This window comes from Eleutherodactylus coqui, chromosome 8, assembly GCF_035609145.1.
Source record: "Eleutherodactylus coqui strain aEleCoq1 chromosome 8, aEleCoq1.hap1, whole genome shotgun sequence".
NCBI classification, from domain to species: domain Eukaryota; kingdom Metazoa; phylum Chordata; class Amphibia; order Anura; family Eleutherodactylidae; genus Eleutherodactylus; species Eleutherodactylus coqui.
This window is the reverse complement of record NC_089844.1, coordinates 92,094,069-92,108,048: the sequence shown is the minus strand read 5'-3', so window position 1 is coordinate 92,108,048 and position 13,980 is coordinate 92,094,069. Positions and strand designations below refer to the sequence as shown.

General features: G+C 42.6%; 1 protein-coding gene across 3 annotated transcripts in view; it reads right to left on the bottom strand.

Annotated features, from left to right (window-relative positions):
- Nucleotides 1-13,980, bottom strand: part of PRPF40A (pre-mRNA processing factor 40 homolog A) — a 34,971-nt gene that overhangs the window by 17,845 nt on the left and 3,146 nt on the right. For 2 of the 3 annotated variants that reach the window (XM_066576012.1, XM_066576013.1), the window contains exons 2-12: nucleotides 11,399-11,476; nucleotides 9,127-9,249; nucleotides 8,927-9,010; nucleotides 8,796-8,826; nucleotides 8,165-8,184; nucleotides 6,249-6,323; nucleotides 6,059-6,169; nucleotides 3,876-3,996; nucleotides 3,731-3,758; nucleotides 1,991-2,263; nucleotides 468-576 (exon numbers count right to left, since the gene is read on the bottom strand). In XM_066576012.1, coding sequence (XP_066432109.1) covers nucleotides 468-576; nucleotides 1,991-2,263; nucleotides 3,731-3,758; nucleotides 3,876-3,996; nucleotides 6,059-6,169; nucleotides 6,249-6,323; nucleotides 8,165-8,184; nucleotides 8,796-8,826; nucleotides 8,927-9,010; nucleotides 9,127-9,249; nucleotides 11,399-11,476 — 1,053 coding nt within the window. Of the gene's footprint in view, nucleotides 1-467; nucleotides 577-1,990; nucleotides 2,264-3,730; nucleotides 3,759-3,875; nucleotides 3,997-6,058; nucleotides 6,170-6,248; nucleotides 6,324-8,164; nucleotides 8,185-8,795; nucleotides 8,827-8,926; nucleotides 9,011-9,126; nucleotides 9,250-11,398; nucleotides 11,477-13,980 lie in introns of those variants that run through there. The other variant, XM_066576014.1, reaches the window with a different exon arrangement.

Sequence of the window (13,980 nt, the reverse complement as noted above, 5' to 3'; positions counted from 1 at the left end):
AGCATTAGATTGAGTGATTGGCACTAGAAGTATTGGGTGTAAACATGTGCAGCAAGTGAATAATCAGCAATAAATCATTAGATTATCGCTGAATGGATCTTTCACGCGGACCTAAAGATCACCGTTAGTCTGCTGCAAATCTTTGTCTAAAGAGACGTTGTAATGATTTGGGGAATAGAATGCAGAAGGTATGACTAGAGGCGTCGTTATGTTCCAAAGTACAATCAAAACTATCCAATTATCAGTCAGTGTAAATACATGCCAAGCAAACTATACACGCCACTGCTGGATCGAGCAAGCAACCAGTTTATCTTGCTGTGAAAAAGGACCCCAATAGCCCTTTTACGCAGGACGATTATTCAGATTCCCGCGGGAGTCATAATGATAACAGTCACGTGACGGCACGACCTAGTAATAGTCCATTATGTTATGACGTTATGTGATAGGAACACCCCTTTAATTTATACCTTTTCTTTTAGGAGTTCTTTAAATGCTTGTTTGGCTTCTTCTTTAGTGTTCCACGTGTAGGTTTTTTTGGGAGCTTTTTCCTCCTCTGGTTCCTCTATTGAAGCGGAACTGAAAAAGAAAAGTGATTGAGCAAAGACGACTTTTTGCAAAGAGCTCCTAAGACACCTAATGATGAATCAGTGCAGCGCTAATATTACATAAGTATTGAAGGGAATGTACAAGCTACTTCATACTAAAATCAGATAAAAACAGATTAGAAAAATAATTCATGAGAAATTATAGATTTTTTTTAAAGATGTATTAGAAATTGGAGATTTTTTAACTATCATTTTGTCTGTACATAACCATGGGTCATCTTGCCTGAGCCGCTAACAGCATCTAGAGATATGCTTTACATCAGACACATGAACCTGTAGTCAGATATTCATTACTTTCTAAGGGAAAGTGTTGTGGGCATGCTCTGTAACATGTCACTATGCAGGGAGGGGGAGGTGGTGAGCTATGACAATCATCCATTTTGAATGGTGGATTATATATATTTATTACCAGTCACTATAATAATAGGATAATGAGATAACTACTGACAAGTTATTTCTATTCAATGTTCAGGTTATTGTGAGGCCCAGTGGCTAGAGATGTTATCAGATCAGTGGTTAATAATTTTTCCGTTCTTCTTGGTCTTTTTAAGTTTGTTCTTCTACAGACTAATGATTGGCTGCAAAGTGGTCACAGTGAGAGCCTTCTCCCAAAATCTACTGCATCCACAACTCTGCAGATACAAGATTACTTGGCATAACCATGGTAAGGGAGAAAAAAAAATCCTACCAGCTCTTCAGGTTACTATTAGAAAACGTATAAAACAATAGCCATATGCCAATACATGAATGAGCCACAAATATATACTGGGGGCCTTTATGTTGGAGAAACAGGGCAAAAACTAAAGGCCAGGATAAGATCTCATCGCCATACAATTAAACAGAGAAAGACAGAATTTCCTGTGGCCGATTTTTCAAGTCATAGGCATGACATAGGAGATATGAAAGTTATGATATTGAAGGGTGGTTTCAAGTCACAAAGCCATAGAAGAATTTAAATTGATGACAATTTTTGACACGTTCAATTAGGGGTTCAATTATTCACAAGGATTTGTGTGTAAATGGGAGATATGAGAATAGTATAGCACAGATAACACTTCTGGCCTGGTGACCTCCCCAACAGTAATTCAGGGACCATAAACTTTCACTCCCATATCAGTGTCTAGTTAGAAATGTTTGTTTCTGTTGCAGTATTCCTTTAAGTGCAAACCAATCACATCCATATCTGTGCCTTGTCATAAGTATGTATGTTATAAGTGTGTATAAATATTCATGCCTCTTCGGATCCATTTCATTTAAGCCTGAAGAACTCTACATTGATTTGGAAGCTCGCTATATCATGTATTTTTGTTGGCCATTAAAAGGTATCTTATCTACAAGATTACTTGGTTTCTCTTACTGGGAACAAATCACAAATATATACTTACTCTGGGAAAACATCTTGTTTAGACAATTCCTCGACGACACCGCTGCTGCTGACTTCATAATCCTTCTCTTGAATAGAAGACGACACAGAATGGGCTTGTTCCTCTACAGAATCATTGACCATGCTCTCAGGCTCTATTGCAGGAGTGCTGGGGGTGGACATGATAAGCTCTGGTTCTGCTACTATTGTCACAGGCGTAGTTGTACTGACCACCTCTGCAGCTTGCGGGATGTGGACAGGAGGCATGGCTGTAGAAGCTACTGGGTCCTGTACACTGGGAGAGGAGGGGGGAGATAAAAGTAAAGTTATGCTTCTAGGCCATTAGCACAGCAGTACAAACTCCATGGTAGGGCCTGAAATTTTCGTCATTTACTAACATCCCATTTAGATGGGATGACAGCAGTCTATCGACTGCAGGAGCGCTGACATCACCACTAAGGTCATCAGCACTCGTGCAAAGCGTTTACACTGCAGACTTCAAGGCTGGATTGCGGGCTTCTTGCTCAGCGCTTTACCTTCTATTTGAAAAGCTCAGCATTTACACGCAGCAAGAAGCCAGTGATCCAGCGAGGTTTTTTTTTTAAGCGGACTGAAAGTCTGCGATAACGAGAAGTAAATGAATAGTAAATGTTTTTCATTTACACTGGACAATTATCGCTCAATTTAGCTCGCTTAAACAAATTTTGAGCAATAATTGTTCCGTGTAAATGGCCCTTAATAATTAGTATTAACAGAATTTTGTTAATGTCTTACTACATGCACACACTTTTTACAGTGTTTATGCGCTGATGAAGAGAGAAAAAAAACAAACAAAAAACAAAAAACCACAGTTGAAATATCAACCATTTCTCAGATGTTCATTGAGGGAGACAGCTAGAACCTCAGGTATAGCTCCTGTCTATAGAAGGTGGACACTATGTTGACTTACCAGCTATACCCCTCCTGCAGCCACTAGGCTAAATCAGTTTGTATGCAATCAGGAGGAGAGCAAGAGCCGATTGTTGTCCCATCTACAACCGGCCATTAAGGCATTATGAGCGATTAGAAGAACTTGTCTATACGCTTTCAGAAACAGCACCACGTTAGTTTATAAGCCGTGAATGGGGCAGAGCTGCGATGCCAGACAAAAGTGGCACCTGGTTTTAGAAGAACGCAGCCATATTTTCCCAATCTCAAACAAGCCATTTCTAAGGTTCAAAGGGAAGTGCTATAATTTGCTGATGACAGGTTTCCTTTTAACTTCAACTATAAGCACCATAAACTGTTATATTGCTTATAGGATTATGAAAAGAGGTTCGCCAGAACGCATGTCCACCAGTAAGAGCGATACTTTTCAGAAAAGAGTGTGCACACATTCCCATGCATCTCTACAGGAGCGCGGACGCAACACCTTTCTGCAAAGACTCAAACATGCTGTCTGTGCGCAGGAATGGGGGACTGCGAGTGTGAAAAGAGGCTCCCAGGACTCCACGTCATCTAAAACTATAAGCACCATAACTTAGTTTATGGTGCTTACAGTTGGCAGCAGGTTCCCATTAAGCAGTTTGCTGCAGTTCTGTACATATAGCCAAACATTTTATTCTCCCTCACATCTGGAAAGGAAGCCACAGTGGAAAATGGCCTTCTAACAGGATGCATTGGGTTCATTGGTGTCAAATCTAATGAAACCACCGACGGTGGTCCTGACCCTGCAGCTTAGAGGATTTGTTTTTACTATAAAACCAAAGTGTAGAAAACATACCTGCCGCTTTCTTCTGCCTTGATCATCACTATGAAGAGTAAAAAAAAATAAGTTTTACATATAGTTACACCAAAAAAATAAATGTTAAAAAAAAAAAAAAAAAAAAAAAAAAATGGTGTTTGGCAATAAATAATGATGCATTTACCTTCAAGTTCCTCCAGCTCCTTAGGTTTGGCCCAACGAGACTCCTTTGTCTGGGAGTTGTAGTAGTAGGGCTTCCCAGAATCAGATTTGAATTCCTTCCAAGGACATTTGGATAACATTTGCTAATTGAAATAAATAAAATGTGACTGTTAGCATACATCACATCTATACTTTAATAGTAAGTTCAGAGACAAAAAAAAAAAAAAAAAAAAATCCACCACAGATCCACGGCAATTTTGCTGCAGTCATGCTACAGATTCACTAGATTTACACACACACACACACACACGATAAGCACAATGTGCCCTTTTTTTTGGTATGCACTCGAAAGGCGTAAACACAGTAAATGATTCTGTGCACACCTCCGCCCGGTCTCCTCTTAGATGCTGTGTTGAAAGGCTGCAGTCTGTTTATGTACAGGACATCGCAACAACAATCACAGACCTCAGAGTTTGAGCGCCAAAGGCCTCATGTCCACGGGGAAATTATATTTATCAAATCCGCGCGATTCTCCTGTGCGTGAAATCCAGATACCGCATCCCATAGGAAAGAATTGACCATCCGCAGTTAATTAAATAGCGGCGGATAGTATTTTAAGTGGTTTGCGAATTTCACGGGGGAAAAAAAAAAACAAACAAAACACAGCATGCTCTATTTTAATGTGGGTCACGCGTGCGTAGGCTTAATTGTCCTGCATCTCAATGAATCTCCGGCATGCAAAAAAAAAACAAAAAAAAAACAAAAAAAACAAAAAGACAATTTAAAAAGTGCATCCGCTGCAGAAATCTGCAGCACAAATCCACGCGGGCAATATTTTTCCTGTGGACATGAGGCTTAAGATCTGCGATTGGCTGCAGCAGCCTGCGACGTCCAAGAAACAGCCGTTAGAATAGATTCGGCATGGAGGACAGAGCTCCAGCGCTGGGCAACTGGGGAGCTAGAAGAGGCAAGTATAGGATTTTGTTTTTGAGAAGTTTATGAGCATATGGTCTTTCAGGTGCAGCCTTAAAATAAAATGGACTAATTATCAAGTTATGACTTCAAAACGTGACGGTGATAGAAATATTTAAAGGATTTAGATGGCCCAGTCTTGTGTGCCTGACTGTCGGGTTGTCAGATCATTGGGTTGTGTAAAAGGAAAAAGTATTAGCCGACAAATTAGCAAACATTCGTTTGTTGGCTAATCAGATCTTTTGTATGAGCATGCTGCTGCTTGGTGTTCGTCTGCACATCACCCCGGTAAACCAGGAGACGAGCCGCTGACCAACCAAAGCAGTATGGGGATGAAGGAAGACATTAACTATTCATTTGTCTCCTGGCAGCAGATTATCTGCCCCTGCGAACAATGCAACATGGTAACATAGTATGTAAGGCTGAATGAAGACAATGTCCATCTAGTCCAGCCTCTCTATCCTCCTGTGTTGATCCAGAGGAAGGCAAAAAACCCCAAGGGCAATGTGAATTAGCATTGAATAAAACTCTCACTCAGTCAGCACTTGCTCTGAGCAGATGATCTGCCTATGAAGAAGGACCCTTAACATGCAAGTGGAATATTTCCATAGATGAGCATTACACACATATTTCAATGTAATAACGCTAACCAGCAGCAATATGTAATAAAAGCTTATAAATTAAAGGGATATTCTGGTTACACAAAGTTGCTTCAAATGAATGCTAATCAATTGTTAATAACGTTTGCAGTGTTCTGCTTTGGATTTTGTGCCTGTAGTTCTATAAACCAACACCACCTCCTGGCACTTCAGAGGTGTTTATTCCCAGGTTGCTATTGATACGTCCTGTAAACAATCCAGCACTTGCTCAGTAAGAAAAACCAGGGACGGCTTCTTCGCCCCTCTTCATTTCCCGGGATTGGGTTGTTGACCAATAACAGGGCAGCATTTAGTGGGGACGTGTACAGGAAGGCAGTACAGAGCGGGGAATGATCAATTTAGTTAGAGGTTTGATGTCAGTAGAGATGTGGCGGCCATCTTGAAAAACAGATTTGGAGGCCTAGATAAAGGCAATGGCTGTGCGACTTATATCCATTAACATGGCGCAAACACCTTTCATATCTGGAATTTTTGACGTGTCGCATCACAACCGAAATACTCCTTTAAATGTTTGTTCTGTTATCACATTTTACGTTTCACGTAATCATGACCGACTAAAAGCAAATAGTTTTACCTCAGCTGCAGTTTTCATATCATCCGGCTTCTCCCAGGTAGACTGCTTGGTTTCAATATTATAATAATAAGTCCTTCCATCGGGCGATTTATGCTCTGTCCACAGAGACTTCTGCAAGTAGGAGAAATGCCGGTGTAAGAACAGGAAAACAAATCAACTCGGCAGAGACGCAATAAATAAAGTAAATTACCGGTTTGGTCGGTTCTTCATTAGCTGTGCTATTAGTTGTAATAGATGGTGGTGCTGAAATTACAGGATGCGTAGACTAGGAAGACAGCAAGATAAACACTTTAGTACGCTTTTCTCCAACTCCTTCCCATTAACCCACAGCCCTATTATGTTAAAGGCAACTGATGTAGTAGGACGTGAAAGTCCCAATCTGCGCCCGCCATCACTAGCAGAAGCTGGCATTATTATATGCTGCTATAACGGTTGGGATCAGAGATAACTCTGATCCTGTCAGAAGCCGAGCCCCAGAATTCTGCAAAGATTAAACTGCCAGATCCAGGTCAGAATAATTCAACGTGAAACTGACATTTTACAGGCCGTGTGAACGAGGGTTAAGGTCCTTCCTCAAAGTAGGAGCACAACTATGACAAAACTGTTAGGAGGTTTAATAAACTGAAAACAGCTCTAAGCAACATTCACAAGGCCGTATTTACAGTCTCATAATATGGGTGCTAAAATGTGTCTGTAATACAGTTTTGTGAACACGGAGTTGATCTGACTGATTCCTGTGGTCAATTGCTATCGTAATCTGTATGCAACACCAATGCAACCTGCAGTCCTGCAAATGAACAAGACAAAATGCGAGAGGTTGCTGTCCATAAGAGCTTACACTCAGAGAAGAAAAAAAAAATTCGAACTCGTTTATATACAAAATGTTTTACGTTTCGGAAAACAAATGAAGTTAAAAAGGGAACCTGTCACCACCTGTGAGCACCGCAAACTAAGTTATGGTGCTCATAGGCAAAGTTTCAAGGAGTTCAGGGATGCAGATTTTATACTATCCCACCCTCCCCCACCTCACTGTCACCTATGGAAGTCACCACCAGTGGACTCATCTCTGCACACACAGACTCCAGTAGAGAACAGTGCATGTAGAAGAGTGCATGTAGAAGAGTGCATGTAGAAGAGTGCATGTAGAAGAGTGCATGTAGAAGAGTGCATGTAGAAGAGTGCATGTAGAAGAGTGCATGTAGAAGAGTGCATGTAGAAGAGTGCATGTAGAAGAGTGCATGTAGAACATACACACTGCTGCAGAGATGAGTCCGCCAGCGCTGAATTCGACAGGTGACAGCAGTGGAAAAAGGAGCAAGGAGAGTATAAAAACTACATGACCGGACTCCTTGGAACTTGCCTATGAGCGACATAACTTAGTTTAAGCTGGTCATAGGTGGCAAAAGGTTCCCTTTAAAAAAAAAAACAAACAAACACACACTTCTAGATTTGGTATCGCCACTTTAACAATAAATGGTGAATGCCATAAGAAACAAAAAAATAAATGCGAGAATTTTCGTTTTCTAGTTATACTAAAAAGAAAAAAAAGTTTCAAGTACCACAAAATGGCACCAATGAACGTGCCAAAGATAAAACAAAAAAGTGTAATAGGACTGTAGCAGGAATTAAGCTGTCAATCAGTGATTAGAGATTGCATATCACAAGAGTCAGATTCTTCATTCATTGCTGGCACAAAAGCCACAGAGAGCTGTAATCCATGTGCCCAACACTACTGCATGCTGCTGTTAGACAGCGCCCCTGGCAGGTTTCCTTAAAAACGGACTCCTCTCCTACGAGCCTCATACACTAAAGTAATGGGAACATTAGGAGATGTTTCACTTCCCTTTCTCACAGTTTGCCTGCAAAGCCACCACTGCAGACATCACAGACTACTTCTGCATGCACACAGAGAAGAGAACTAGTCTGCTTATGTAGTCAGCACACAGCAGGAGAACACTGAGGAAGGCAAGTATAAGAGAGGCATCCTCAGACTTGGTGCCGTATCTACTACGAGCCCCATGTGCTTATAGGACATTAAGTCCTTCTAAGGCAATTTCTCTTAAGGGTTTAAAGAAAACAACACACGTCAAATTCAGAGAAACTTACCGGTGGAACAGCCGGCTGAGCTGGGAACAAAACGAGAGACAAGTTATACACCAAAGTCAAGTGCTCTGCATACCCAGATGTTTTAACACAGAACATAAAGCGTAGACATAGTGAATTTTTTCGACTACCCCCAGTCCATAGGGAATATGAGGTTGGGCTATAAACGTGTGGTAAAAAAAAAAATAAAAAAAAAAGGCCTCGAAAGGGGTCTTCAGAGGAAGAAAGTTGTATGCAACGAATGAGCTTTAAAGAGGAACGAAACTTTTTTCAAACTTCTGACATGTAGTGACACTCAGTTTTGATCAGTGGGGATCCGGATGCAGAGACCCCCACCGATGCCTAAAAACAGGAGAAGCACTCATCTGAGAGCTGTACTGTTTGGCTGTTTTAGTCACAGCGTGAACCCTATACAAGCTCCATAGAAAAACTATGCAGTTTGCACACCGCTTGCAGTGACAGCTGAACAGTCAGAGCCCTCAGCAGAGTGCCTCTTTCCATTTGTTTTTCGTGATCGGTGGTGGTTTCGGCACTATCACCACCAATCAAAACTTCTGACATGTCACTATGACTTGTCAGAAGTTTAAAACAAGTTACTTACACTTTAGTTAAAACCCCTAGAATAGATACTTACCAAGTGTGGGGTCCATGCTGTTCACACCTGGCTGTGAAAAAAAAACATACAAGGAAATATTAACAACCTGAAGAAAATGGAGGAAACAAAAAAGAAATTAACACACTAGTCCACGAGTACTGACACATTACCTGTATGCCTGCTGGCAGGGTGCCAGGTGCTACATGAGTGGTCATCATCATGCCAGACATGAGAGAAGGAATCATAGGAGCCATCTGTACAGGGGAAAACAAGCAGAACTGAATGGAATAATGATACTTGTCTGGTTTTACAACGTTTAGCCTTTTTTTTTTTTTCTTCCATTTTTAGCGAGAACATTTTGTTAATTTACCTGACCCATTTGATGAGCACCCATTGGTCCCATCAAAGGTGGAATCATGCCGGGTGGCGCCAAACCTGGCCTTGGAGGTAGGCCGGCCAATCCCACAGCGGGGTAATGGGCCACAGGATTCATCTGGTGAATAAAAACAGAAGAATACATGTAGACATTTAATGGAAGGGTTTAGACTGCCAAAAAGTAACCATAGAACATAAAGCTTAAGATAAGCCTACTCTTCACAAAGTATGATTATGCAGTGATAAACTAGGCTTTTCTTTAAGCACTGCCATTAATAGCCGCTACTAGGAAATAACATAGCAGCCTTACAAAACACATTTTAAACAGGTCATCTCATGAAAGGTTTTATCTGTCACGTGACACCTCAGCTTGTCCCAAAGAGTCTAGTACTGGTCTGCCATGCTTGCCCCCTCCCCCCCCCCCCCCAGCTCCATACACTTCAATGAAACTGCTGGAGATAGCAGACTATATATGCAGTGAATTCAGCGGTGTTGTGCATGTACGGCCAACCACTACCAAACACTTTCGGACGCACTGTGACATCTATGTGACAGATAAAAGCCGTAGTGGGACAACTGCTTTAACTGTTACAGAAAACAAAGTGTCCCTGTCGAAAAAAAAAAAAAAAACAAGCACAAGGTATCTATTAACTGGGACCCACCAAATGTCAGCAGCAATAACTACCTCATAGCTCTTGGGTAGTCAGGGGAAAACTGAATAAGTGGGTTCTTTAATAGAGATGAGCGAGCATACTCGCTAAGGGCAATTACTCAAGCGAGCATTGTCCTTAGCGAGTACCTGCCCGCTCGGAAGAAAAGATTCGGCTGCCGGCGCGGTGAGTTGCGGGAGTGAACAGGAGAGGGGGGGGGGGGGAAGGGTGAGAGAGATCTCCCCTCCGTTCCTCCCCGCCGAATCTTTTCTTCCAAGTGTGCAGGTACTCGCTAAGGGCAATGCTCGCTCGAGTAAGTGCCCTTAGCGAGTATGCTCGCTCATCTCTATTCTTTAACAAAACCCAACAAGTCCCCAATAAGGATTCAGAAGAAAATGCCTAGGTAAACACAGGATTTCCGCAGATGCTCAATTATGTCAAGACAAAAATGGCATTGATATTGGAATACACAAGTCCATTGTAGTGCATTAATTGGCTCTACCCACAGAAGGGGCTCATATGGAGGAAACAGAAATATGCACTAAGTGGATTTGGTTTTAATAAACCCCATGCATGTCAGGAGGAAAAACGTCGGCCCATCCGCTGCGGAAACACACTGACTATTCGTTAGATTGAATGAAGTGAAACCTGTGGCAAAACTCAAATACAAAAATGATAGGATGCCCATGTACATATTGTGGCCGGCCCATAGCAACAGCACGTGGTCACTGGCCCTCTTCACACAGACCATATCCGCTGTGGAATATCCCCTGACGGAATCGAAGTGGAAATTCTGTAGCATTTACAGCACAAGTCAAGTGGAAGAGATTTCAGAAATCTCACATGCTGCGGGAAGTTTCCCACAACATATCTGCATCATTTCTATTTAACCCACTCAATAGGGTTAATCCGTGTGAAGATTTCCTGACGCGGACTCCACTTCAAGCATTGACATAGCAACTTTTTTCCAAGATGAAGATTTCTAACCTACATCATCATGACCTGCAGCCTGGATTCCCAGCAACCTCCACGGAAGGCTAAAAGTATGGGGATTCCTGGAGATAACATGCCTAGTAGGTACTCTGCATGAACCTTTCACACAGGCCGACAGTCAATTGGACGATTGCAAGAGCGTCTACGTCACCGCTAAGGTAGTCAGAACTCATGCAGAGCATTCAAACAGAAAGACTTGCTGGCTACTCACTGGTTTCTCATTCCCCTCCTATGGGAAGCGCTGAGCAAGCAATTACACAGAACAAGCCAGCGAGCTAACAAGGTTTTTAAAAGCTGATTGAAAAGTCAGCTGAAACAACCGCAAACAACAAGTGAGCATCTTTTTTGCATTCACACTGAACATTTCGTTTGAACGAATTTTGAGCGATAATTGTTACGTGTAAATGGGCCTTTATACAGAGGTTTGCAGTCTTTGTGAGGAGCTGCTGATAGAGAATGATAAACTCATGAATGATTAATGCTTTCAGTACATAGTTTTGATCATATAGGAGGATGAGAACTTAAGGAAGACAAAAAAAAAAAAAAAAAACAAAAAAAAAAATCACAGGAGTATGTTACTACAATAGTCAAAGAAATAAAATAAGAAAATAATCTGTTACATACATACTGCGCCCTCATCAAGCGCGAACCATTTGGAAACAATCCCGGCTGACTTGGTCCATTTGTACCATCGCCCGATGCCTGGAAGACAGATACACAAGTTAATGCCAACTATTTTGATAGTGATAAAATCCAGAGTGAGTAAAAAGTTAAAGTACCAGCAGCAGATTACTAGACACACCGACTCCTGCATTACAAGGGTTTATCGTATGAACAAGGAGCAATCACACAGATTATGGAAAAGCTGCTAACATTACATGTAGAGACACAGCAGGTCCCAATTATAGGGGCATTCAGACAATCTGCAGAATTACCTGCTCTCTGTGGTACTGGACCGCTGCCTTGGCAGCCTAACATCTGACAGGTGGCATCACTGGGCAAGAAGACCCAGTGATGTACTGTAAACCTGTCATATGGGCTTCTAATGTAGGCAGGTTTATAGGATGTCACTGATGACGTCCCTATCTGGCCTCCTATTGGCTGCAGCGGTCACATGGGTGAACAACCTGCTGCCGCTGAAGTAATCAGAAGACCACAGCGGCAGGGGTGTGTGTATATATATATATATTTTTTTTTTTAAGCTTCCAGATAGTCTACCATCATCACAGATTTTAACTTTAAAAACTTCTCTAAAAGCTAACTATTTCATTTTTGCCTTGCTTTATGTGGGAGAAAGTATTTTTTTTCACCACTGTGTGGGGTACATATAAATCACTGTGTACTGTAGTCTGTTTTGACTGATCAGGAATACTGAGGCCCCTGAATAACGTGTGCACTACTAACCATGACTGCTGGGAGAATTAAATGAGCCCATACACCTACATCGGTAACCTGAGGATTGGTATCCAAGAGTTTTTGCCCACAAAACCTGACGACTGGGCACAAACGTCCATTTGCCCGATTGTTTGGCTGTGTAAGGGTATATGTGCACATAGCAAAAGGTTTACCAGTGAAGCTGTACCAACATCCACAATGAAGTCAGTAGTTGATTTTGCTCACTGTACTGAATATAATCCGCTACATTCCCACAACCGTATGCTGTGGATATAGAGGATTACAATCCACTACAAACTCCTTCCACCGAGTGATTGGGGTTTGTTAAAGCCCCATTCCCTTGCATTGTACTGTACATTGCTACAGCATTTCTATGCGTATTCCACAGCAAATGCACGATATGTGAACTCATCCCACGGGTATGTTTACATGTAGCAGAAATGCTGGAAGATTCTGCACCATTTCCTTATCCACGGCAGAGTCAAGATCCGCATCATCAGTGTGGATTTTGAGTTGATGTCGGCTGCGCTCCCGCTGGTGACATCAGAAGATCCCGCGCTCGCTCTTCTCCAGTCTTCGTGCCCTCAGCACTTCCTTCACCGGGCACTTCTACATCACCTGAGCAGCAGCATCAGCCGATTCCAGCCTCCTGATTGGCTGGAATCGCACACGTAACGGGGCGGAGCTACGCGATGACGCGTAGAAGGGAGCGGAGCCAGAACGCCGCTGCTGCCGGACAGACCCGAAGGCAGAAGACCCTTCTGCGCAAGCGCGTCTAATCGGGCGATTAGACGCTGAAGTTAGACGGAGCCATGGAGACGGGGACGCCAGCGCAGGGAAGGTAAGTGAATAACTTCTGTATGGCTCATATTTAATGCACGATGTATATTAAAAAGTGCATTAATATGGCCATACAGAAGTGCTTAACCCCACTTGCTTTCGCGAGACAACCCCTTTAAGCCCCTGAGATAAAAAGAAAAGCTACACGGTGACTGGTTGCTATAGGTAATAAGGACGTCTTACTGGACAGTTTTGCTAAAGGAGACCAAAAAGTTTGTCGTTGCTAGCAGGAGACAAGACAAAATAGCTGCCAACAAAGACAGGAGATGGTTTTGTGTCCGTGATTTTCACGTCTCCCAGTCTCTTATTAGTGTGCAACGTTATTTTCTAACAGTTTGGTGAAAATCCCCCAGCGGGCGCACAAGTCACAAGTGGTGCTCCAGTTTTAAGGAAAAAGGTCGCATCTGTAAGTGGAAATCATCCGGCCGTCCACCAGTAAGCGAGGAGACAGCGGAGCGCGGCCCCCTCAATGAGGTCAACAAGAATATTCTGCTTCACTGCCAACATCCAGCTCCTAATACATCTCACAGCATCATATAACTGCACCTGTACTCCAGGTCGATACATTGTAGCAGAACCGAGCCCCATGTATTCAGCTCTCAATGTACTGTCTAGAGTAGATACACTGTAGCAAACCCTCAGCTGTTAAAGGGGTTGTCCCGAGGCAGCAAGTGGGTCTATACACTTCTGCATGGCCATAATAATGCACTTTGTAATGTACATTGTGCATTAATTATGAGCCATACAGAAGTTATAAAAAGTTTTTTACTTACCTGCTCCGTTGCTGGCGTCCTCGTCTCCATGGTGCCGACTAATTTTCGCCCTCCGATGGCCAAATTAGCCGCGCTTGCGCAGTCCGGGTCTTCTTCTTTTCTGAATGGGGCTCCGTGTAGCTCCGCCCCGTCACGTGCCGATTCCAGCCAATCAGGAGGCTGGAATCGGCAATGGACCGCACAGAAGCCCTGCGGTCC